Below are 26,020 nucleotides of genomic sequence, written 5' to 3' on the forward strand. Positions count from 1 at the left end.
TTTACCTTCTTCCTCCCTGCCCCTTTTTTTGCAACTAGATGATGTTTTTCATGTTTTGTTTCTTCTTTACCATTGTATTTATAGGTTTTAGAAAATACAGCTGAATAAAATTACTCCGAGTCCCACCACCCCCAAAATAATCAGTATCAATAACATGATACCTTTTCTTCTGGTCATTTTCCTGTCTTTGGGTATTTTAGTTTTACCTAATTATGATCACATTAAATAGGTAATTTCGTATGCTGCTTTTTCTGCACAAAATGTATTTATTTAACAAATATTTAAATACCTACAATGTGCTGGGATTTGTTCTGGATACCTCTGATGAGTGAATAAAAAGTTCCAGCGGGGATATGGGTTGGGGTCTTTAGCATATAGATGATATTTAAAGTTATGGGACTAAGACCTCCTGGGGGAAATTAGATGGAGCTGGGGAGAGGCCCAGGACTCAGCCCTAGGGTGCCCCAGCATGCAGAGGTTGAGCAGAGAAGGAGGTTGAGAGAAGATGGATAACCTGGTAAAAGCAGGAAAGTCTAGAAGAGAAAGCACTTTGAAGGGGAGTGGGACCTTGTGTCAAATGCTACTGAGCTTCTGAGTGAGATGGAGACAGAGTGTCAACCATTGGGTTTGACAAGATTGTGGTTGGGATGGAGCCCAGTGGCGCAGAGAGGATCACAGCCCATGTGGAGTGTGCTGAGGAATGAATGAGATAGTATCCTAACATGTACCTGCACGTTTCAGATATTCTTGAACATAATTTAATGGCAGAATAAGACGTCTAATTGTACATTTTACCTAACTACTTATTTTCTTCCTACTCAGTGACATTTATGTTGCTTCTAACTTTCACTATTACAAACAAGATCAAAGCGAATACCTGTGTAAACTTTCTTTTCTAACTTGAGCGTTGTTTCCTTTGAATGGAATCACAGAAATGGAGGTGCTGGCCCAAGAGCAGAGCGTCTTTAAAGCTTATGGTTTTCCCTCGCTCAGATATTTCCAGAAGGACTGGACAGTTGGCTCTGCCTCCGGCAGCGTCTGAGGGTCCAGCATCTTGACTGTCAGTTGGGTCCTTTCAAAATAAATCTCTCCTTTTATCAATTTAGAAGTTACTTTTGAATAGAGAGGAATGACAAAAACCAAAACACTTTAAAAAATGAAAACTATACAGAGCTCACTAAGTAATATTAAACAGAAATGCCTGTATAGTAATCACCAGTTATATGGAGCCACACCTTAAATGTGATGCGAGTGTTTGTTATTAATCCCTTTTCACTAAGGTTCTGGTGGAACCTTAAACCAGGTGTGGCTGATGAAAATGCTCAGCCATGATTTTTCTCCTCCACACCTATGTTCTTACACAGTCATATAAATGTGATCAAAGTTAAGGAAGTTTACCCTTTTGCAGTAAACACCCTGCAAATTCCCCACAGCAACTGTCTGCTGATATCAGAGGATGACTCCACCCTCCCTGGGGTAGGGTTTTATAAGCATCCCCAGCTTGTAGCAAAAGGAGAACAACTTTCAGGGTGATCATCATCTCAAAAATGACCTATTCCTCCCACCACACCCCTCAAAATAAAACTCCCACTACTTTAGAGTTATTTCGTGGTCACATTGTTAATCATCCCTCCCAGCTGCAGGAGCTGGATGGAAGGAGCTGACCCCAGCTGCTTTGCTGGCTTTGCTATTTAATGGCTTCCTGCCTAGCATGGCGGCAGCTCACCCAGGATCAGCAGCACCCAGTAGGACAGTGCCTACTACGGCCGCATCATCTCACCTAGGACTGACTGGCAGTGCCCAGCATAGCAGCGCCTTGCCCAGGACTGACAGTGCTCAGTGTGGCAGCACTGCAGATTCTGCAGGAGGTGCTGGCTCTGCTGTAGCTTATCTGCAGTGATCTGTCCTGCTCCCTTTCAGCTTACTGCTACTTGCCAGGCCTTAAGTGGAAGAATGGAGTGTTGATTGTGTCAGTCAAGAACAAATGTGGTAAGAGATAGGCATGGACATCTCCCTCCCTTTCACTGAGAAAATGTTCTGGAGAGGTCCTGGATCACCCCAAATAATCCCCAAAATGGAAAGTAGAGCATGCCACCTAACAACTCAGCAGGTGGTTGAGAGTTCTAGAATCTAGCAGACCTGGGTGAATTTCTGCACTGTTACTGACTCTATGACCATGTGTGGATGACTTAACTTCTCTGAATCTTATTTCCCTCATCTGTTTAACAAATAGGATAATGTGGTATCAGCTTTATAAAACTGTTGCAAGAAATTCACATGACAATGTATGTAAACACCTACCATAGTATCCATAGTGACACAGCCCATGCTCAATCAAGATTAATAATCACCATCACTATCCTACCCACCCCTGCTGTTCAATCTTTTTCACTTTCATTGCTCCAAGTTTGTGGCTCAGACCTGACTCATCAACCCTTTTTCTTGCAGGAAGTTTTGCAAAGCAACTTGGTCAACCTGCTGTTTCCAAAACTTTGGGGTAAGTCCTGGATGTTCAAGACAGAGTAAGGGTTGGATCGCTTTCCTGCTGACTTGAGCAGGATAGGTCTGGGGAGTAAGTCTTCTTGGCTCTCCTAGGTTATAACAACCACAGTGCGGAGCCTAGTGCAATGAGATATGTAATTTACGCAGCACCTCCTGACCTGGCTGCCTCTGTGATTGGCGCCTTTGACTGGCCCAGCTGCTAAATGCTAAGGAAGTGGGAGAGGTGGCCAGAGTCTGCAATGGACTCTAACAATCAAGGCAGTAGTCAGAAGATTGAAATAAGCAAACCCAGAAGAGGCGGGTAACAGTAGCTGCTGTAACGGACAAGCCTCAAATCACAATGGCTCAACCCAGGGAAAGTTTGTTTCTTACTCAAGGAAAGTTCAATTCAGATATCCTGGAACAGGTGGAGAACCTTCCACATTATCTTCCAAGAGCCCAGGCTTCTTCCATTTTATAGCTTCATCTTCTGTGCCCTTGAGCCCGTGCTGGGCCTTCTGCATCTCACCAGCAGAGTGGACGAGGGACTGCAGAGCCTCACAGGAGTTTCTTAGGAGTCGGCCCTGGAAGTGGCATACAGCTCTTCCACTTATGGTTTCCCAGCCAAAATCCAGGCTTTCAGCCAGAGCTTAGTGAAATTCAGGCATACCTAACTGCAAGGCAGGCTAGTAAATGAAGTCTAGCTGCATGCCCAAGAGGTAGAGGAAATAGGTTTTGGTGCCACACATTTTTCTAGAGAGAGCATGAGAAAGTTTCTGAGGCATAAAATTGGGAAGGCTACACTTTGATGGCTTTTGACCTCAACTTAGTGCCTTTGGGTGAGGTGGAGAGAGGACGGTTGAATTGCTGCCTTGTCTGGGACTGGATTCTCTGCCAATTTCCTTACAGGGATAAATTTTCAGCTCCAGCAGTGGAGACCCGTCCTAGCATCTGGGGGGAGTGCCCACCAAAGTTTGCTACCAAGCTGGGCCGAGTTGTGGTCAAAGAAGGACAGATGGGACGATTCTCCTGCAAGATCACTGGCCGGCCCCAGCCGCAGGTCACCTGGCTCAAGGTGAGGTTTCTGTCTGCCCTGACCCTGATCCAGCCTGTATTAGTCTGTTCTCATGCTGCTAATAGACATATCCAAGACTGGGTAGTTTATAAAGGAAAGAGGTTTAATGGACTCACAGTTCCACATGACTGGGGAGGCCTCACAATTACGGCAGAAGTCGAATGAGGAGCAAAGTCATGCCTTACATGGTGACAGGCAAGAGAGCATGTGCAGAGGAACAACTCTTTGTAAAACCATCAGATCACGTGAGACTTATTCACTATCATGAGAACAGCATGGGGAAACCCGCCCCATGATGCAGTTGCCTCCCACTGGGTCCCTCCCACAACACATGGGAATTATGGGAGTGACATTTCAAGATGAGATTTGGGTGGGGACACAGCCAAACCATATCACAGCCTTAGGGACCCTGAAAATTCAGGGTTAGACCCTTCAACTAGTAGGAGTCTTTTGATTCTGTTCCTCCTGTTTCAGGTAGTTCTCAGGGGTTTCTCTGTATGTTTGTTAGTGATGCATGTTCCTGCCCCCATTACAGCTCTCCCTCTGTTACTCAGAACACAGTGTTCTGACACTTCTCACACTCACAAGATAACAGAAAACTTCTGAGTCAAGACAAGCCTGACAATCTCAAGAGAGTGGACTGTGAAGTTAGGGTACTAGATGTCAAGCCACAGCTCCCTGGTTTATAAAGCCTGTGAAGCTGGATAAGTCATTTGATTTCTTGGAACCCTGGTTTCCTTATCTGTGAGATAGAAATAATACCACCTGCCTCAAAATATTGTCAGGAGGCTCCATGTGGAAGGGATTTATAAATCATTCAGGGCTGAGGGAAGTGAAGCTTCAGTGGGAGAGGTGGGCGGGCAAGGGAGGCAGTGGCATGGGGTTGGGGATGGCTGTTAAACAGGGCAGTAAGGATCCAAGGGGAACAGGTAGAGTCATGGCCAGGGGAATAGGTTTTTCGGAGATGGAATGCCTGGGTAAAAGTGGGTATTGACACCTTTTACCTGCTTCGTAATTCTCTTGAATTCCCCTAGGAAAAGACTAAAAGGAGCTAAGGAAAAACTGAAGTGAGGAATATGGGATTTCCTACCTCAAACTCAACCTCCTTTTGAAACTGTTTCCAGGCATCTGCTCTAAGTGGGACAGAGCACCACACCACATCCATAGACCTCAAATCAGGGCCCCTGAACTGTTTAAAGTCGGCTCTCTGAGCGCATTGACAGGGCCCACAGCAGAGGGCGCTGCTGCCCAGGCCCTGGAGTCTGTCCCGCCAGGATTGGCAGGAGGCAGGAGGACACAGCCAGAAGGGAAGCAGATTGGTATGACCAAGTTACCCCATTGCCATCCACAGGGAAACGTTCCACTGCAGCCGAGTGCCCGTGTGTCTATGTCTGAGAAGAATGGGATGCAGGTTCTGGAAATCCATGGAGTCAACCAAGATGATGTGGGAGTATACACATGCCTGGTGGTGAACGGGTCAGGCAAGGCCTCGATGTCAGCTGAACTTTCCATCCAAGGTATCGACCAGTGGAGGGCTAGTGCAGAACGATCCCTGCCTGGTGCCACACCCTCCTAGAGGAGCTGCTTGTTCACTGCGCACCTGTGTGTGTATACACGTGGCCCACTCACACACCCAGGCACTCCCCAGGGGCAGATCTTTTTTTTTTTTTTTTTTTTTTTTTTTCTTCTTCAGACAGAGTCTTGCTCTGTCCCCCAGGCTAGAGTGCAGTGACATGACGTCAGCTCACTGCAACCTCTGCCACCCAGGTTCGAGTGATTCTCCTGCCTCAGCATCCTGAGTAGCTGGGACTATAGGCACGTGCCACCACGCCTGGCTAATTTTTGCATTTTTTGTAGAGACAGGGTTTTACCATGTTGGCCAGGCTGACCTCAAGTGATCTGCCTGCCTTGGCCTCCCAACGTGCTGGCATTACAGGCGTGAGCCACCCTGCCCGGCCACCAGGGGCAGGTCTTTGACAAGAAGAAAGGGTGAGCAGGGGCAGCACAGACCTGGCCACGGGGAAGATGCCCTGCGCTTGGCTGCCACCTTCCCTTGTGTTCCCCTGCTCTCCCCCTCCATGTCTTCAGTCCTTTCGTCTCACCCGGACTCGCTTTTGTACCTGTGATTGCCAACTGGAAGAATGAACATTGCTAACATCTTGCCATCACCCCAAATTTAACCTGCCCAGAATTTACTCAAAGTTTACTCTGTCCTTCAAGTCAGGCGATCCTTTGACTTGACTCCCTCTACCAGGGTTCCCATGTTTCTTCACACCCAGACTGGACTTTCCAGCATCCTTGTGACCCCTGCCTCTTTCTCCCTGAGTCATCAGTCCTGTTAGTTCTTCCTTGGAAGTCTCGTTGAACACGTCTCCTCCTTACACTTCCTTGGTTCCTGAGGAGGTCCAGGCTGGTTCTTCCAGGAGGTCAAGGAAGTCCAGGCTGAGGAGGGAGTGCGTGGATGGGGAAGGGGCTGCATGTCACTTTACTGGAGCAGGAACTCGGGGGTCAGGAAGGGAAGTGGCTTTCAGTCCTTCCTCCTTCTTTGTCCCCTCTTTTCTTCTGATTTTTCTCTTCTGCATCTCCTTCTTCTCAGAAACGATTCCTCCTTGCTCTTGTTACTTTTTTTGGCCTGGATATTTTTCACAATCTACAGAGAGAAACATATTTCACAGTACGTTGCAACCCAGAACGTATATACGTAGGTAAGCAAGTTTCAGGAAACCATCCTGACTGTGCTGTGCACAGTGCGCGCTGGTATTCTCTATTTCACTTGACATCATTAAAACAAGAAATCCTGTCCTGACCAGAGAACCTGACTTGGTGGCTCACTGCTGAATAAGGAACTGCCATCAGACACCCAGAGCAATGTGTGCCTGCCGTGGCGTTGAGTTAAAAGCTGTTCCCTCCTGGTGGACTTCATGACAAAATATGGTGCCTGATATTTGTTTTAAAATACTCAAAAACAAACAAAAGAAAACAAAAATGGATAGATAAGACCAGCAAAATGTGGTTTCTCCTTTTTTTTTTTTTTTTTTTGAGACGGAGTCTGGCTGTGTTCGCCCCCAGGCTGGAGTGCAGGGCCGCGTCTCTGCTTCCACTGCAAGCTCCGGCCTCCCGGGTTCATGCCATTCTCCCGCCTCAGCCTCCAGTACTGGGACCTACAGGCGCCCGCCACCACGCCCGGCTAACATTTTTGGTATTTTTAGTCAAAGACGGGGTTCCACTGTACGCAAGATGTCCTCCGATCTCCTGACCTCGTGATCCGCCTGTCTCGGCCCCGAAAGTGCGGGATTACAGGCTTGAGCACCGCGCCTGGGCCTTCTTTTTAAGGCAAATTTTCTTTTCTTTATGTTCTTTTCTTTTCTTTTTTTTTTTTTTTTTTTTTTTTTTTTTTGAGACAGAGTCTCACTCTGTCGCCCAGGCTGGGGTGCCAAATGTGGTATCTCCTTAATCGTGGTGATGGCTTTCAGGGTTTGTTATATCTTTCTACTATTGTATGTTTTGAAATTTACCATGATACAATTTGATAAAGAATATAGCAGGAAAAATATGTATTTTATGTTTTTTCTTTGGAGAACTGGGTAACATTAACAGTGTGCTTTTCTGTACAATGGTAGGCTACAGCGTTTGGGTTTGGAATTTCAGATGTTTGTTTGTCCCTGGGTTGGTTTTTTTTCCTTCTGTTTAGTGAACAGAAACAGATTCCATGCCCTCAGGGTATACTAGCACCAGCCACTATTAAAAAGCCCAAAGGACAGCACCTGAAGCTTTGACAATGTTCTCCAGGGCGGGGGGGAACTCACAGGCCAAAGACGTTCAGCACCAGGGAAGCTGGAAGGAGCCAGTAGGGTGGGACCACGGTGATGGGGAAGTGCCTGGGGAGGGAAAGCTTGGTGCATACGGCATTCTACTAACAGTCTTTCCACCCTTCCCCTCTTTTTCCAGGTTTGGACAGTGCCAATAGGTATGTCTAGGCTTTGTGACTTTTACGTTTTCTATCTTGAAATGCCCTGCAAGGAAAGAAGGGATGTTATCGAGAAATGCCCTGAATTTCTGAATCATCTTATGGGGCAGAAGAATTGGCCTTTTGGAGGGTGTTGTTTTATTTTGGGTGTTTTGTCTTGTTCTCCTAGTGTAATATGACACACAGGTTCTATCTCAGGTTGCTGTCAGTATTGAGACTGGAAAACTCAGTGTCACCACCTTTCTCAGTATCTACACAGTCTTTTCTCTGGTTAGCGTCCTGAGGAAGAACACTGCTCTGAGAAGGCCACCTTCCTCATTCCAGGGTGGAACCTGTTCACTCATGCAGCCCAGACCCAGGAGGAGCCTCTTTCCTGTGTGTGAGGCTCGGTGCTAGATGCCTGGGTGTGCAGGGGTGGGCGTAGAGGAGGACTTAGGCAGAGCTACATGAAGGCTCGTTACCAACTGGGATGTGTCTGTGAGGAAGGACAACAGGAAGGCACTGATTAGAATAGAGGGGCCAGGAAGCCGTTTCGGAGCTTGGTATTTGAGCTCAGACCTGTGCAAAGGAATGTTAGCTGGTGAAGACAAGCTCAGGGAGTGTGCTCCAAAAAGCAGGGATAGTGTGTAGAAGCTGTGAACCAAGAGGTGAGCCCGTGGGGACCCAGAAGGATGCCAGTGTGGCCACAGCCTGGTGAGTGGTGGGACGGTGTCAGTACGATCAGGAGCAGCCAGAGCTGGCATTCCTGTGGGCCCTCTTGTGGGGCTCGTTTTCGTCCTTAATGTCGTGGAAAAGCTGTTGGAAAATTCTTGGGCTTGAAATGACATAATTTGATTAATGTTTTTAAAACATCGACTATAGTCGCTGTATAAAAAATAGATTAGAGAGGCAGAGTGGACATGGGACACCGGAGGCAGGGGTTGAACTAGGGAGGCACCAGTGGAGAAGGGAAATGTAGGGAAAGCAGAGCTCTGCAGGGCTGCAGGACAGGCACATGTCGGGAATGGCTGCTTGTGCTCTGGCTTGGGAAACTGGGCACACTGCAGAGAAAGATGCTCTTACTTGCTCTTAACTTGTGGGCTTTTGTGACCCCTGGAATCCGTGCTTGTGATGAGTAATGTTTGTGAGTAACCAGATGATCATTCTATTCTCCCCTCTCCTCACCCACCCTACCCCCACCCTACCCCCACCCTCACCACCACACAGGTCATTTGGGAGAGAAACAAAAGCCACCAATTCCGACGTCGGGAGGGAGGTGACCAATGTAATCTCAAAGGAGTTGAAACTGGACAGTCTGGAAGCTGCAGCCGAAAGCAAGAACTGCTCCAGCCTCCAGAGAGGTGGCTCCCCAGCCTGGGCTGCAAACAGCCAGCCTCAGCCCCCAAGGGAGCCCAAGCTGGAGTCATGCAAGGACTCGCCCAGAACGGCCCCGCAGACCCCGGTCCTTCAGACGACTTCCAGCTCCATCACCCTGCAGGCCGCAAGAGTTCAGCCAGAACCAAGAGCACCAGGCCTGGGGGCCCTATCGCCTTCTGGAGAAGAGAGGAAGAGGTCAGCTGCTCCCCGTCCAGCCACCTTCCCCACCAGGCAGCCTGGCCTGGGGAGCCAAGACGTTGTGAGCAAGGCTGCTACCAGGAGAATCCCCATGGAGGGCCAGAAGGATTCAGCATTCCCCAAATTTGAGAGCAAGCCCCAAAGCCAGGAGGTCAGAGAAAATCAAACTGTCAAGTTCAGATGTGAAGGTGAGTAGAGGTAATTACGGTCACCGGTTGCCAAAATGTAGCCCCTTGGTGGCCACTCCCTTCCTTCAGCACCCAGCTGGTCTGCACCTCCTATATCCACTCATCTTCTTGGACTAGCTCCCCTAAAAAACCACCTTACAGGGGCCTTCCCCTCAGGGGGGACTCATTGTAGAAATGCCCTTTACTCTGGAGAGACCCGTAACAGTAGCCTGTTGTTTGCTGTTGGATAGAGTACCGGCCCTGTTCTTACCACCCTAGAAGAAACACCCTCATTATTGCCAACATCAAAAAACAAACCTCCTGGTCTCCTCCGCCCTTTCGTCCCCTTGCCTGGCTTTGGCCAACCTGGAGACCTGACCCATCACCCTGTATTCATCCTCCTCAAGGCCCCTGACTCTGTCTCAGCAGGTTTCATCTTGTGGAGTGTGGTTGAGGGTGAGGAAGCAGACTCAGAGGTGGGAGGGCAGCTCCACACCAGACTGAGCCCTTTCCTCCAGCTCACACCTTCCCCACCTACCTCACAAGCACGGGAGCTCATGTTCTTCACCTGGCCCTGTAGTTTCAGGGATTCCAAAGCCTGAAGTGGCCTGGTTCCTGGAAGGCACCCCCGTGAGGAGACAGGAAGGCAGCATTGAGGTTTATGAAGATGCTGGCTCCCATTACCTCTGCCTGCTGAGAGCCCGGACCAGGGACAGTGGAACGTACAGCTGCACTGCTTCCAACGCCCGAGGCCAGGTGTCCTGTAGCTGGACCCTCCAAGTGGAAAGTGAGTACACTTCTCCGGGTCACCCTGCATTCTTTGTGGGACAACCAGTCATGGGGTGCTTCACCTTCTGCAGATGGTTCATCTCTTACAGTCCCCTGCCTTGGTGCGCAGCCCGATAGAAATGTCACCCCCAACCACATGCCAGGGCCAAGTATGTTGCTCCAGGCCAGTGATTCATAATCAGGAGTTCACATCAGAATCACCTCAAAATCAACATGCATGGCCCCACGCCCAGCCCAGCTGACAGCTACCTTTCCTAGGTCCCTCAGCTGTTCGAATAGTGTCATGACTCAGTTTGTAACCACAGAGAACTGAGTGTTCATTAAATATACAGGTTTAGAGTAATGTGAGATGATGTGGGATCCCACATCTTTTATGTTTATTGTACTGTCTGTTTATAAAAGTAATGTATGTTCATTGTGGGGAGTTTAAACAATATATAATCTTATGACTCAGAAATAAATTATATTTTAATGTTTTTATACAAACTTACCATTGTGGTATTTGTATACTGCTTTCTATCCCAATTCGCTCATGTGATATTAACATCTTTTTATACAATTCTTGGAAAGCATGACTTTTAGTAGCCATATAATATTGCATGGAATGGCTGTATCTAATTTAGGTATGCTGTTATTTGTTGAATTAATTAAATTGTTTCCACTTTCACTATTATAACATATCTATGATAAATATTATTGTATCTGTCTATCTCTATAAAATTTCCCCCTTACTCTAAATGCTTGTGTAGGCCCTCCGCCCATGCCATACACTTGAGAAATGTATTAACAAATACCACAAGAGTAGAATCTGCAAATTGCAGGCTGCTGGAAACTGTAGAACAAATAACTTTCACCAATTTTTTTTTCCACATACAAATTGCAAGCAAAAAAAAAAAAAAAGACAACCTACAGAAAACTTAGATTAGAAGGTATATAGTAACATCAACAATTACAATAATTTTTGATAATCTTGTACCAACTCTGACTGAGATAATCTTTAAAAAGTTTTTATGGGAACATCAAGAAAATTTGGACACTGAGAAGATTTAATATAAAGGAATTCGTGGTATTTTAAGATGTGATGGTGGTCTCATTACTTTTTTTTTTTATAAGTTCATCTGTTTGAGAGATATATCCTGAGTTATTTACTGGTGAAATGATATGGTTTTTTATATTTGAGTTAGAAATAATTCATGTTTGGGGAGCACTGACAGGAGTATCAATAAAATAATATTGATACAAATAAAAGTTGAGAGATTGGTACATAGGAATTCACTACACTGCTTTGTCTACATTTGTCTGTGTTTGCAAATTTTCCTAATGCACATTTCTAAAAGAAAAAAAAAACTTAGTGATGTATCCATATAGTAGAATGCCAGACAGCATCCTGTAGACTGATGCCAAAACATGTTCAAGATGCACTAGGAAGGGAGAGGAACAAAGTACAGGCTCACATATAAAAGGAAGAAAAGATCTGTGTACACACGTGCAAAAGATGCCTGTGTGTGCAGACATCATTTCTGGAAGAGCACACAAGTCCCTCTAGGAAGGGGAAACTGGGGGTCCACAGGAAGGAATGGGACATCTTACTTTTCACTGTATACTATTGATTCACTGGGATTTTAACTATTGTTTAACTGGGATTTTTACTATCCTTGTGAATTCCTTTACAAGAAATATTATCCATGCCATTTGGAGGTGGGAGTGCCGGTGGGAGGAGTTCACAGGTCTAGGAGATCAAACCGCATCATCCAGGCCAGGTGTCTGTCCCTGCGTGTGGGACAGAAATATGGTGTCAGGTCCACCACAGGTTAATGGCGTATCCAGAGCGCCTAGATTCTCCTGTGGCTGCTTCTGCTATGAATTCATCTAAGTCTCATAGAGGACTATTTTTAGCCTGTTTGCGTCACGGGGTAATACATCTCAGGTTGATTCCCTATCTTGTTGTGTTTTGTGTGACAACTTTGAGATATAATGCATGTAACATAAAAGGCACTCTTTTAAAGTATACAATTCAGTGGTTTTTAATATATTCACAGAGTTGTGTGGCCATCACCATCATCTAATTTCAGAACATTTTCATTACCCCTCCCAAAAAATCCTACCCATTAGCCATCACTCCCTGTTCTCCCATCCCCACAACCCCTGGTAGCCACTCATCTACTTTTTTGTCTCTATGGGTTTTCTCCTGCTGAACATTTGATGTTAAGTGGAGTCATTCAGTATGTGGCCTTTCGTGTCTGGCTTCTTTCTCTTAGCTTAATGTTTTCAAGGTTCATCCATGTTATAGCAGGTGTTAGTACCTCATTCATCCGTGTGGCTGAGTCATAGCCTATCGTATGGATATAGCGTGTTTTGTTTATGCATGCATCAGTTGAGGTCCATGTGGTTGTTTCTACTTTTTAGCTATGGTGAAAAGTGTTGCTCTGCACGTTTATGTACGAGTTGTTTTCAACACCTGTTTTCAGCTTTGAGGTTTAGACCACATATATTGTTGGGTCATAAGGTAATTCTGGATTTAACCCTCTGAGGAACTAACAAACTGTTTTGCACCATTTTACATTCTTCTAGCAACGTACGAGTGTTGCAGTTTTTCCACATTCTCACCAATACTTGTTATTTTCTTGTTTGCTTGCTTGCTTTTTTTAAAAAACAAGGTCTTGCTTTGTCAATGGGGCTAGAGTGCAGTGGCATGGTATTAGCTCACTGTAACCTTGAACTCCCGGGCTCAAGCAATCCTCCTGCCTCGCCTCCTGAGTAGGTGGGACTACAGGTGCTTGCCACCACACTTGGCTAATTTTTTTTATTATTTGTAGAGGTGGGGGTCTCACTATGTTGCCCAGGCTGGTCTCAAACTCCTAGACTTGAGTGATCCTCCCACTTCAACCTCCCAAAGTACTAGGATTATAGGCATGAGCCTCTGCACTCAGCCCGTTTTCCATTTTTTCATTATAGCCATTCACAATCACCTGACTATGATTTTTTTTTTTTTTGAAACAGGGTCTTACTCTGTTGCCCAGGCTGGAGTGCAGTGGCGTGATAATAGCTCATTGCAGCCTCAACATCCCAGTCTCAAGTGATCCTTCCCACCTCAGCCTCCTGGGTAACTGGGACCACAGGCACATGCCACCATACTCAACTAATTTTGTTATTTTTGTAGATACAAGGTCTCACTATTTGCCCAGGCTGGTCTTGAACTCCTTGCTCAAGCAGTCCTCCCACTTTAGCCTCCTAAAGTGCTGGGTTTACAGGCATGAGTCACTACACCCAGCCTGATTGCAATTTTGATTTGCATTTCTCTGATGACTAGTGATTTTGAGTATCATTTCATATACTTATTGGACATTTGTATATGTCCTTCAGAGAAATGCCTATTCAAATACTTTACCCATGTTTTAATTGGGCCATTTACTTTTTTTTTTGTTGAGTTGCAGGAGTTCTGTATATATTCTGGATACAAGTCATTTACCAGACATGATTTACAGTAATCCTCTCTCATTCTGTAAAGGCTGGATTATTTGTCATGTGTGGCCACAGAAGTCCCTGCTTAGTTAGTTTAGTGATCAGCTAATTGATTGAATGGAGAGTTCCTTTAACACCTTGAACTAATACTTTTCCCTGCCTTTGCCAAGGGGCTCTGTGTGTGTGTTACACCCATCTTCAGTGCTCCAGCCAGCAGTTTACAGGTCTGCTTTAGCCTTTACTTTCGGCTTGCACCAAAGCTCCAAGTCAGCCAGAGGTGAGACAGGAGGGCCTTCTTACATCTTCCCTGGGCAGACTCACAGCCCTGCACATCCATGTGGGCTTCTCAGTTCTCAGGAATCTGTCAGAGTTTTTCAAAGTCCTGGACATCTCATTCCCCAGTTTTTCCTTTTAAGTTTTTTGATCAGACTCTTATTAGCCCCAAATGATATTGCTCTCTCAAGTAGCTGTAATATTAAACAATTGCTACTGATTGTTTTTAACAAACACCCTGGAGATGGGGCCATCCACACAGAGTAAACTCTGAGTCAGGTTAAATAAAGACAACCCTGAAAATGGAGCTATTGAAGGAGATGCCAAACAGGGCAAAGAGTGACCATTCTCTTAGGGATGAGGTTTTTCAGGAGCTCTGAACCCATCCTACCTCTTGCAAAGTGGCTGATTTTCACAAGTACCATAGGTACTGTTGATTTTCAACGTTACCCCAGAGCTGGGGCAAGGGGGACAAGAGTGAGAAAGCACATAGCTTGCTGTTCTTACCAAGATTCAGCTGTGTGTTTTGTTGTTGTTGTTGTTGTTGTTGTTTGTTTTTTGGGGGGTGGAGGGGCAGAGTACTGTTGTTTCGGTTTTTGTTGTTGTTGTTTATTGTTTTTACTTTTTAGAGACAGAGTCTCGCTCTGTCACCCAGACTGGAGTGCAGTGGCATGATCATAGCTTGCTACAGCCTCAAACTCTTGGATTTAAGCAATTCTCCTGCCTCAACCTACTAAGTGAGACTACAGGCACATGCCATCATGCCTGGCTAATATTTTAATTTTATTTTTTTGGTAGAGACAAGAGTCTTGCTGTTTCCCAAGCTGTTTTCAAACTTGTGGCTCGAGCAATCCTTCTGCCTTGGCCTCCCAAAGTGCTGATATGAAAGACGTGAGCCACCACACCTGGATGTTTGTTTGTTTTTAGTGAATGCTCTCAGAATGTTGCAAGCCTGTGGTTAATTTCTGGCATTCTGAAACCATTGCTTTTGACTCTTTTTGCCAGTATTGTTGTTGCTTTTATGGAGGAGTAGATCTTCAGAGGTCTTTACTCTGCCATTCTATATCCTATCTTCTTGATGAAGACACTCGCTTTTCTAAAACTTCTCCAGTTCCTAAACATCCTAGTTAATTCTTGGCAGATGAGTTTACCATGAAGCAGGTCATCTGATGGGTGTTCTTTTAGCTACCCCTATAGACTTCTCTCTTTCTGTTTTCCTACACTGCAGAATACCTGTTTCCCTTCCCAAGACTTCTCTTTCTATCCCTTCCCATCTTCACAAGGATTGATCTAACAATGATTTACTCCCCTACCACTTCTTCAATCTTTCCCCTTCCCTTGTTGAGAGACCTATTTTTTCTCCCTACAAGCATGCTCTAGTTGTCCCTATGCTGAAAAAGGAAGGAAAATCTTCCTTCCACTTGAGAGCCCCTTGAGCTCCTGCTCTATCCCTACTCTCTCTTTCATCCCTAGACTATGTTTGCTGCAAGTGGAGTCTCTATGTGCAGCTTTCACTTGATAGTAAAAGCTAACACTCACTGAGGATGTGCTATGCTAGGTTTTGTGCTAAATGCTCTACCTGAATTGTTTCATTTAGTTATTCCAACAATCTTACAAGAAAATCATACCCATTTTCTAGATGAGAATACTGATCTTTAGTAAGGTTAAATGACTTGTCCAAGTTCACATGCCTTGTAAAAGAGAGTGTATGTCTAACCCAAATTGACCTTGTATGAAAGCCTATATCCTTTTTGATAACTCCCAAAGGCATTTCTCTAATGAGGGAGTTCAACACTGGCCAAGGGAAAGGGTAGAGAGGGTGCCTCCCCACACCCTCTGGGTGGTCTGTCTGACCCTTCCTCAGTGCCAGACCTGTCCAGGTACACCATCACTCTGTCTTGCCACTACCCTCCCATCGCCTACCCTCCCCTAGGATCTGGAGGAGAAAGTGCAACTGTACAGTCAGAGCTGGCTGTAAAACCTGGCTTCAGCATCGAGTTCAACTATGGGAAATTAGTAACTTCATCTGTAAAATGAACTCAAGAGAACAACCTGATGGCATTGTCACAATCACATCTTGAAAAGTACCTGGCACATATTAGGCCCTCAAATTTTATTAGTTTTCTTGCCCATAAACCCCTGCAGTATAATATGGCATTTCCTCTCATCTCTGTATTGAATAGGCTGTCTTGAAAAGCACCATTGATATATCTTCTAAGCACCAAATCCAGTTCCACCTTTTCTCAGCTATCAGCCACCTTGACACATGTACAGCATGTTCTGGTTGTCATAGAAGAGATTATTCCTATTGCTCTTAATTAAGGTCCCCAAACTAGAAAATGTCTCCTAATTCACTGATGTAGAAGGCTTTTGGAAAGTTCAGCTCAGCAGTTCTCAACCAGAATGTGCATTCAAACCACACACAGGCACCATTAGTGCATATCCCCAGGTCCCTGGCAACTCTGAGCCCTTGACCTAGACTGGGGCTCAGACTGTGCTTACAAAACTGGAGCACGTGTGAGTCCTTTGATTCAGTTCTGGAATTGGAAAAAAAATCATCGTAATAATTTAAAATGGAAATGTCCTCACCTGTAAGCCTGTGGCTTATACAAGTAAAAAGATATTCACAGGATTGTGTAATCACTGATGGGACATATTAAAGAAGATAAGAGACACTAGAAAGTAGAGTAGGACCGACAAGGCAGAAGGAGCTCTCCGGAGGCTCGAGGGTAGCAAAAGCCAAGGCCAAACAGGAGGCACCTGGATCACAGAGGCGAGAAGGCTCCAGGTTCTAAGCACCCCAGGGCTAGGGTGTTTTGTGACTATGAAAAAGCCCCTGCTGGTGACTCTGCTTCAGGCTCCAGGTCCCTACACCACTGGCGCTGCCTGTTTTCTAAGCGTGAAGAGAGATAAGGCAAAGGCAGGCTGCTGAGGGTACCCAGGTGTCCAGGACAGTGAGGCGTGCCTGGGAGGCTGGGGTGACTGCAGGCATCACCAGAGCGGGCAAGCTGTGATCTGAGCTGACCTGTCCTTTTCCCTCACAGGGCTTGCTGTGATGGAGGTGGCCCCCTCCTTCTCCAGTGTCCTGAAGGACTGCACCGTCATTGAGGGCCAGGATTTTGTGCTGCAGTGCTCCGTACGGGGGACTCCAGTGCCCCAGATCACTTGGATGCTGAATGGTGAGTGCCCCCTGCTCCAGCTCTCTGCTCCCATCCCCTGGGCCCTTTGGCCGTGCCTGAATTCTCACTTCTCCCTCTGAGCCATTTATGCCTTGGACATCCCAGTGCTATGAGAAGGAAGCACAGGGCACAGAGGGCACAGAGAGAGCATGGGCACTGGGATCCTGGTCCCGACTGGCTGAGCAAGTTACTACTCCTGTCTGAGCCTTGAGTTCTCCATCTGCATGGTGGGAATCATGCCGTTGTGAAATTAAGTTAGATCATTTCTATAAAGTGGATAATGAGATGCCTGACACATAGGGGCACGAGCGGTTGGATTTCTTTTCATATGGCCAAACTCATCATAGGCCCTCAATTAATATTTCTTGAGTCAATAAATGAACAAATAAATTAATAAACTAATGAACCACTCCCGAAGTCGGTTGAGGGATCTCACCTTTTATTTAGTGGCAGGTGGTTCTGGCCTCACAGACCAGTTATTCTTTTAAAGTGATAGTCCTATAGAGACTCGCCAACTCTTTTTTTGTCAAGTAAGGTCCTTTAAAAAATCATTTGCCGTATATTATCACCCTTTTCTTTTTAAAGGACCATTTAATTTCGACAGTGTGGGAGAACTCTGACTTTAAAAGACTGAGAACAGTTCATTAAACTGATGAGATGGATCCCCCGGGAGGGTGAAAGAGCCCCTGCAGAGAGTTAGGAGACACAGGCACCGTTCACTGCTGAGTGGTCAGGTGACCTTGGACACCTCACCCCTCAGGGTACCAGCTTCTTTTTTTTTTTTTTTTTTTTTTGAGACGGAATCTCGCTCTGTTGCCCAGGCTGGAGTGCAGTGGCCGGATCTCAGCTCACTGCAAGCTCCGCCTCCCGGGTTCATGCCATTCTTCTGCCTCAGCCTCCTGTGTAGCTGGGACTACAGGCTCCCGCCACCTCGCCCGGCTAGTTTTTTGTATTTTTTTTAGTAGAGACGGGGTTTCACCGTGTTAGCCAGGATGGTCTCGATCTCCTGACCTCGTGATCCGCCCGTCTCGGCCTCCCAAAGTGCTGGGATTACAGGCTTGAGCCACCGCGCCCAGCCCGGTACCAGCTTCTTTATCTATTAGAAGGTAGGTTGGAACAGAAGGTTTGGGATCTCAGCTCAGTCTCACATCTAATAGAATAGGCTCCTTAAGAGAGCAGTGGGCCGGGTGCGCTGGCTCACGCCTGTAATCCCAGCACTTTGGGAGGCTGAGGCGGGTGGATCACCTGAGGTCAGGAGTTGGAGACCAGCCTGGCCAACATGATGAAACCCCGTCTCTACTAAAAATACACAACTTAGCCACACACGGTGCCAGGTGCCTGTAATCCCAGCTACTCTGGAGGCTGAGGCAGGTGAATCGCTTGAACCCAGGAGCCAGAGGTTACAGTGAGCCGATATTATGCCATTGTACTCCAGTCTGGGTGACAAGAGCAAAATTCCATCTCAAATAAATAAATAAGAGAGAGAGAGAGCGAACAGTGGCCCCCAGCACTTATGCACCAAATAGTCCCCAGTTGTGTCTGCGTCATTGATGTATTGCCTGCGAACCTTCCTTGTTGGTATAGTTTGCTCAGGCTTTGCTAGATGCTGTCTTTAGTGAGTGAGAGGAAGTGCCATCTAGTCTTCCTACTTGTAGTCTTCTTGGGTAGGTAAGTGAGAATTGAGGTCTGCCTTCCCTCCCAGCCCTCAGCAAAGGACAGAAGTCCTATTGGATCCTGTGATTGACTTCAAGGAGGCAGCCTCCTTGTGGCTGGAATGCAATATGGGCATTAAGGACTAATAACAGAGTCTAATATCAACAGACATTTTCTGTAAAGGGCCAGGTAGTAGCTATTTTCAGCTTTTCAGGCCATACAGCAGCCTCTTTAACAACTCTCAACTTTGCTGTTGTTGTATAAAAGCAGTCACAGGAGGCTGGGCACAGTGGCTCACTCCTGTAATCCCAGCACTCTGGGAGGCCGAGGCAGGTGGATTGCCTGAGCTCAGGAGTTTAAGACCAGCCTGGCCAACATAGCGAAACTTTCTCTACCAAAAAAAAAAAAAAAAAGCAAAACTTAGCCAGGCTTAGCAAAACTTAGCCGCTGCACTCCAGCCTGGGTAATAAGAGTAAGACCCTATCTCAAAAAATAAAAGAATAGACATTACGTAAGCCATAGACAGTATGTGAAAGAATGAATGTGGCTATGTTGCAGTAAAACTTTATGGATACTGAAATGTGAATTTCACATAATTTTTACATATCATGAAATATATTCCCTTTATTATTATTTTTTTTTTTGGCCATTTAAAATATGTAAAAACTATTCTTAGCTTGCAGGCGCTACAAAAACAAGCTGCAGTTCGGATTCGGCCCAGGAGCCATAGCTTGCTGTCTCCTAGTTTACATCACTCAAAACTGTGTTCTCAGCGACTCTTAGCGTTTCCACAACCGTTCCACTAGAGGGCGATCGTGCTCAAGTTGGGTTTCCTTGGCTGCTCTGGTTTAACCCAGCCTGCGAGCTGGGAGAGCCTAATGTCTCTCAATTCTGATGTGCCCTGAGCCAACAGCTCCTTTATGGGGCCTCCATCTCATCCTATATTTGTGGGGCCACAGTGAGTTACATTCCAGTTAAAGGAGAGCTCTCAAAAGGCTTGTCAGCACATATTAGGACAGCAGAGACATATTGGCGGCAGTCAGAGAATGCACTCGTATTGTCAAGGAAGAGAGGTTTGGAGGGTACCATTGTGACAAAAAATAAAAACAAAGAGCAGTGCTCACTTCTCTCAGTGGCAGGATCCAGGCCCCTGCCTTTCCCAGCCTCAGCCTCACGTTTATGAAATGCAGGAGGTTGAGAGGAATCTTTCCCTCTGGTCCTATGGTGTGCTAGCCGCTCTCTTTGCCAAACTGTCATGGAGACGTGAAGTGTTGCTATGTGCAGAAGAAAACACTGCATTGCAGGGAGACAGCTTCTTTGTGTACTTTCTCCCTCCCCCACTGGCCGCCCCCAATTTTATGAAGTGCAAACCAGGACCCTGGGGCCTGGCAAGGGAAGAAAGTGACAGTTGCTTCCTATATGGCAGCTGGACACATTCCTGCTCTGAGGCCAGACTCTTCAGTAATGAGATTTTTTTTTTTCCTGGAAATGAAAAGTCACATCCCAGAATGATAAACTCCCAGGAACATAGAGCATTAAGGAAACCACTGAAGCTCATTGCATGCACTCCTGTCTCCATGCAGGACTTTATGTGACCTGGAACATGTCACATGGAAGGGACTCTGGAAAAAAGGAGCCGAGTCATTTTTATTTACCTTTTCTGTGAACCCTATAATACACCTAATTGCATAGAATAAATGCACTTAACTGCAGCACTGGGATGCAGAATTGCTTTTTGATAAATATCTACAGTGGAAAATGGAATCCTCATTTCTGGAGACATCCAGAGCTGGGCACCCCATGTTCAGCCCGGGAAAGCTCTGTTTTGCCTGAGGCTGGGCTATGGGCCAGATGACCCCGTAAGATTCTCTCCAGGCTCAGAATTCTGTGAAGTTGAGGATGTGGATTTGGAGACTGTTTAACACAGAATGCCCCAAACTGTGTCTCTTTCCCCTCTACATTCTTAATTCCTCCAGATTCTCCCTTCCCAGTCCCTCCAGGCCCCGTCTTCTTCCTCCACCACACAATTACTCCCTCTCCTTCATCTCCTTAGCCCCTGGCTCTTTCTCCAGCCCATAAGCCTCTGTCCTGCTGGCTGGAGATGTGCATGGTACATTATTAGCCCTCAATGGATCTGAGCAAGCATGACAAGCCTCAGCATCATGACAGCAGCAGCCCTGATGAGGACAGGGCTCCCGTCCCTCCTGCCAATGCTGCCTGGCCTGAACCTTCCTGTGCTTCCTCCACAGGACAGCCCATCCAGTACGCTCACTCCACCTGCGAGGCTGGCGTGGCTGAGCTCCACATCCAGGATGCCCTGCCAGAGGACCATGGCACCTACACCTGCCTGGCTGAGAATGCTTTGGGGCAGGTGTCCTGCAGCGCCCGGGTCACCGTCCATGGTAGGAGCCTCCGGGCACTCGGGTAGAAGCACCTTTCCTGCAGACATTTCTGCTTTGGAGGAAGGGCACATTTGTAGAAAATGGTATCATGAGCCAAAATCTAGGGAGCAGAGGTGCACATGGCACTTCTTCACACCATGACCAGTGGCAGCTGCTGTAACAGAGGAGTGGCAGCTGCTGTAACAGAGGAGTGGCTGCTGCAGCCTCTTAGGGGCAGAGGAGAGGTTGCTTAAAAAGTGCTGCACCTGAAGGTAGGAAATGAGGGAGATGACCTCCAGGAGTTCACAGTGACAAGGGTCTGCCATCACAGGTGGGCTTTTCCTCACCCCCTCACTCCACTGGGGCCACAGAAAGATATGGGGGAAAGAGATGAGGACTCCCTTAGCTCCAGAAGCTCCGGGTCTGGTCAGAAGAAAACTTCACACACTACGGAAAGACTTGGGAGAGCACTCACGTATTCCCTGAGCAGACAGTGGCCTCACCAGTGACCCCTTACATGTGACCCTGGGTCACAGTGTGCATATTGAGGCTTCCAGAGGGCCACAAGTTGTCCCCTTTCTGCCCCCCCCTTCTACTCACAGGCCCAGGCTTGTTTTTACACATCAGCAGCCTGGTCTCCAGTAATCTGATTATCATGGTCATCCATTCATCAGCCAAGCACTTAGTCCCCAGGAACTGCAGGGAGCCACAGACTCAAGACAGATCTGTCTGGGCTGTGGTATCAGCAGGCCTGGTGACAGTTCCCACAGAAGTGCTTCTTGGGTCCGGGGCTTTCAGGTAAGCCTGATCCCACCCTCACCCTGAGCCTATGCCCCCTGCTTCTGTGCATGACTGGGTCCTCTGGTGCTAGCACTGGGTGCAGCGTGACTGGCCTCCCATCAGACAAGCAGGAGAATACATCTCTCCATTCCCCAGGGCTCAGGCCTGTCAGGAACGTCTCCGTATTGTATGAGTAGCCACTGTCTGGGAGGTTGGGTGCAGGAGGAAGTTTCGCAGAAAAGGAAAGGGGAAGAAACATTTGTGGCTTATCATGTTAAATACTTTCACCTCACCCCTATTCTCTCACTGAGACCTCAGTAGCCTAGGGGACAAGGATGCTGTCCTGATTTCAGACAGAAGGCTCTGGATGTCTCAGGAAGTTAATGTAACTTGCTTAAGCGCATCACACTAGTTTGCAAAACTGGCCCCTGGAGCCAACAGCCTGTGACTTCCAAGTCTGTGCTCATTCCTATGCCCTGACATTTTTCAGAGGGCACATCCCCTGGCCCGAAGGGGAAGACTGGCCACTGTGGGCTGGGCAATGTCAGTCCCTTAGGGATGAAGGAACTGGCACTGGTGCAGAATGTGGCAGACGCTGGCTCCGTGAAGCTGTCTGCCGGGAGTGAGCACGCTCCCTGGGTGCTCTGATTGAAGAGGTGCCTCCGCATGGAGCTGTTATTGGGAAACTGGTCCACCCCTTCCTTCCAGGAAACCCACCACACTGGGCTCAGGGCCCAGCTCTGGCCTCTGGGAATGTGCCAGCCAGATTCTGGTTTACACACTTACCCATTTATCCTCATAGTTCTAACTTCATGACTCATTGGGAGCCAGGTGGGGAGCTCAGGAAATTGTGATAATGAGACTTCAGAGGAAACCTGAACTGCTGAGAGCCTTGTCTCTGAGGGCCAGGGAGCAGGACTCACCTTCCCCCTGGGGGCTCTTCTTGGAGGCCAGCGTGGCCCAACCCCAGAGTCTAGTAAGGAACAGCAAGAGTCAGAATGCTACACGTAGGGCCGCGTGGCTTAGCCCTCTGTTTTCCGAGACTCTCCCTCCACAGCCGCAGCCAAGGACTAATCCAGTGTCTGTCCTGGCTTGCCTGTGTTTAGATTGGATTAGAGTGACCCAGCTGAGCTAAGAGTAGCCCGGAGGTGGGAGTCCCAGGCGAAGGATCAGAAACTCTTTAGGGCCTTCCTCCTGACTCCCGGGCCTGTGGGGCTGGGGCCTGAAGGATCACCACCCATCAAAAAAAAAAAAGGCACAGAGAGGTCTCAGGCAAAAACTCTCCCAAGGAAGTTTGGATTTGCTCTGAGAAGAGGCCTGCATGACAGAACTCCTTCCCGGTGTGGGGGATGTACTGGACTGTAAAGACCAGACAGGCTCAGATACCATAAATGGTGAACAAGGCTGAGGACGCAGCCGCACGCTCAGGCCCGGCAGCATTTGGGCTCTCTCGGCACAGGATTGGAGCAGGGTGAGCCTGGCACAGCGGCACTCTTGGCACGGTGCCCTGAGACACTCAGGAGGCTCGGGGCTGCTCCCTGCACTGTCCTCCGCTGTGGAGTTTTTCTGACTTGATTGGCAGCCCTGTTGGCTCTGGGTCCTGGACAGCATGGGCTGGGGGACGATCGTAGTGGAGGCGCTTCTTCCCTACTGCACTGACCGCTGCTCCACCTCTCCCTTAGCTGCCCAGCTCCAGCCCTCTCTTGCCCTTAGTGTGGCACCGGGCCATGGTGGGGAGCGTGGATGTGGAGCCAGCAGCCTGGGTATGAGTCCTGCTCTGCCATTTACTAACCCTGCACCCTGGCATTAGTTAGCATACCCGACCTCACCTTCCTCTTGTGTGAAATGGAGATGCTGACAGTCGCAGTACTGTGAGGATTAAGTGAATGAATGTGCAGAGTATCCCCAGAGCATAGGATAGTATGTGCTGTGATTATGATTGTCCAGCAGAGCCCACCTTTAAACAAGATACAGTCCTTACAAATGCCAAGACTGAGGAGGGCTTTTCCCAGAGGATTCACTTTGCCGCAGTATTGTTTGTTTGGCCAGGGAAAGAGACCATCAGAGAATCAGAGGAGGGAGGTGTCCAGCCTGACACAAGCCAGACACACGTGCCTGCTTCCAAGGGCTCTGGCCACAAGGTGGCGCCATGCAGCAACGCATGTCCCTCCCGTTGTCTTCTCTTGGGGGTGATTGAGGGGCAGCTCTGCTGGAAGCAAGCTTATTCTGAGAGCTCAGCAGATACTGTTCCAAAGGCCAGATGCAGGGGCTCTTTCTCACCTCTCGCCTTTTGCCGAGATTTTGGAATCATCAGGATTGCTGGTGCAGCCTTCAGACACGATTTCTGCGGCCAGCCCTTCATGCTTTCTCTGCCTTCCCTCATCAGTGACTCTCTTCTCCAAAACCCGCAAACTCCCAGAAATGTCACTTTCTCTGGGAATCCTACCCTAATCACCCCAGAATGCGGTCCCTGAACACCGCGTGCTTCTAGTGTTACATTTACTTATCAACAAGTCTTTACTGTGTGCCTGTATTGATCAGTGCTAGGCATTGTTCTGGGGAAACTGCAGTAGACAGGACAGCTGAGGGCCCTGCCTGCAGGGTGCTTACATTCTGATGGGGATGCGGGCAGCAATCAGCACCTGGCCTCATTTTAAATGCTGGCACCTGCTGTTAAGAACATGAGCAGGTCACAAAGGAATAATTATCAAGAGAAAAAGCCAGTGAGCCAGTGAGCAGGGTGTGTGAATCAAGGGGGTGAGAGGGTGCATCTTTAGTGCTATGAGGAAGGAAGCCTCAGAGACATCCATGGCCTGGGGAAAGAGAGCTCCAGGCGGGCAGTACAGCAAGTGCAAGGCCCTAAGTTGGGAGCAGGATTGGCCCGTTTCAGAGCAGCAAGACGCCAGCCTGGGGAAGTGTGATAGAAAGTGAGTTCAGAAAGGCGGGGGCACACCATGCAGGGCTTCTGGAGGTGAGGAGAAAGCATTTTACTCCGTGAAAATTCACTTTCATTTTACTCTACTTGCTTGTTTAATTATCTTCCTCTCCAGACTGTAAGCTCCCTGCAGGGAGGGACCACGTCACACTGTGTGTAGAGCCAGGCCTGCCATGGGAGCAGGCATTCCCAAGATGGACGAGAGCACAGAGGTTGCTGAACCTCCCCTGCAGTGCAGGGAGTCATTCCCTAGAATTCCTCGCTTTTCTGGGGGCTCAGTGGCCATTAGGGTGTGCAGGAAATCTGCAAGTTACCTTTAAGAGTCCCTCAACAGAGCTGGGTGCAGTGCCTCACGCCTGTAATCCCAGCACTTTGGGAGGCCAGGGCACGTGGATCACTTGAGCCGAGGAGTTCGAGACCACCTTAGGCAACATGGTGACACACATCTCCACAGAAAATACAAAAATTAGCCAGGCGTGGTGGCTCATGCCTCTGGTCCCAGCTACTCAGAAGGCTGAGGCAGGAGGATTGCTTGAGCCTGCGAAGTCGAGGCTGATCACACCACTGGACTTCAGCCTGGATGACAGAGCAAGACCCTGTCTCAAAAAAAAAGAAGAGTCCCTCAACAAATATTCCTTCTTTCCCCGACACAGGCTAGGGGAAAAAATTCCCCGATGATTAACCAAGCAATGAATGTCCTTCCTCCTGACCCAGCGTGAGTCTAAAAGATGATTAATTCAAATCCCTGCAGAGCCCAGGAAGATCTGAAATACAGTATAGATTTCACAGTATTTGGACTGAGTCATTGCTGGGGGCTTCCTTGGGCTAGAACATTTAAAATGTTTTTCCCCCTGGAGTATCTCTGTCAAGGCTAAAATTCTTAAGTGTCTAGATTTACTAATAGCCTGCTAGTTGTGCCCATTTTGACATAGTGTCTCAGCCTAATGGTTTGTTTATTTAACTGAAGGCCTGGTGGGCCTGTTAAAGGCATTTAAGGACATAAAACGTGAGTAAGTTAAAAAGATAAAAAGATGATCTCTAGAATAGATAATAAAATATAACAAACATATTTATTAGAGTATTTGTTTTGATGCAGAGAGCTTTTAATGAATACAACAGGCACCAGTGAAGTCAGCATTTGCTTGGCAATAAGTAGAGGCACAGTTTGTTTTCAGATTAATACCAGGCACTCTGCAGGGCAGCCTGGAGCCACCTCCTTTGTCTTCCCCGGTTATGCACAGGTACTTTGGACACTATACAATCTGTCCAGTTGACATAAGGTATGGACCCTGACCTCCTTAAGCTTAAAAACAGTGACAACTTC

General features: G+C 47.5%; 1 protein-coding gene across 1 annotated transcript in view; it reads left to right on the plus strand.

The window, feature by feature from the left end:
• The window catches only part of MYLK (myosin light chain kinase), a 188,890-nt gene that overhangs the window by 58,260 nt on the left and 104,610 nt on the right, over positions 1-26,020 (plus strand). The window contains exons 4-11 of the mRNA XM_017855305.1: positions 2,449-2,497; positions 3,391-3,556; positions 4,908-5,073; positions 7,505-7,523; positions 8,730-9,265; positions 9,825-10,031; positions 16,813-16,947; positions 20,850-21,002. Coding sequence (XP_017710794.1) covers positions 2,449-2,497; positions 3,391-3,556; positions 4,908-5,073; positions 7,505-7,523; positions 8,730-9,265; positions 9,825-10,031; positions 16,813-16,947; positions 20,850-21,002 — 1,431 coding nt within the window. The remainder of the gene's footprint in view (positions 1-2,448; positions 2,498-3,390; positions 3,557-4,907; positions 5,074-7,504; positions 7,524-8,729; positions 9,266-9,824; positions 10,032-16,812; positions 16,948-20,849; positions 21,003-26,020) is intronic.

Source organism: Rhinopithecus bieti, unplaced genomic scaffold (assembly GCF_001698545.2).
Source record: "Rhinopithecus bieti isolate Rb0 unplaced genomic scaffold, ASM169854v2 scaffold_39586, whole genome shotgun sequence".
NCBI lineage: Eukaryota > Metazoa > Chordata > Mammalia > Primates > Cercopithecidae > Rhinopithecus > Rhinopithecus bieti.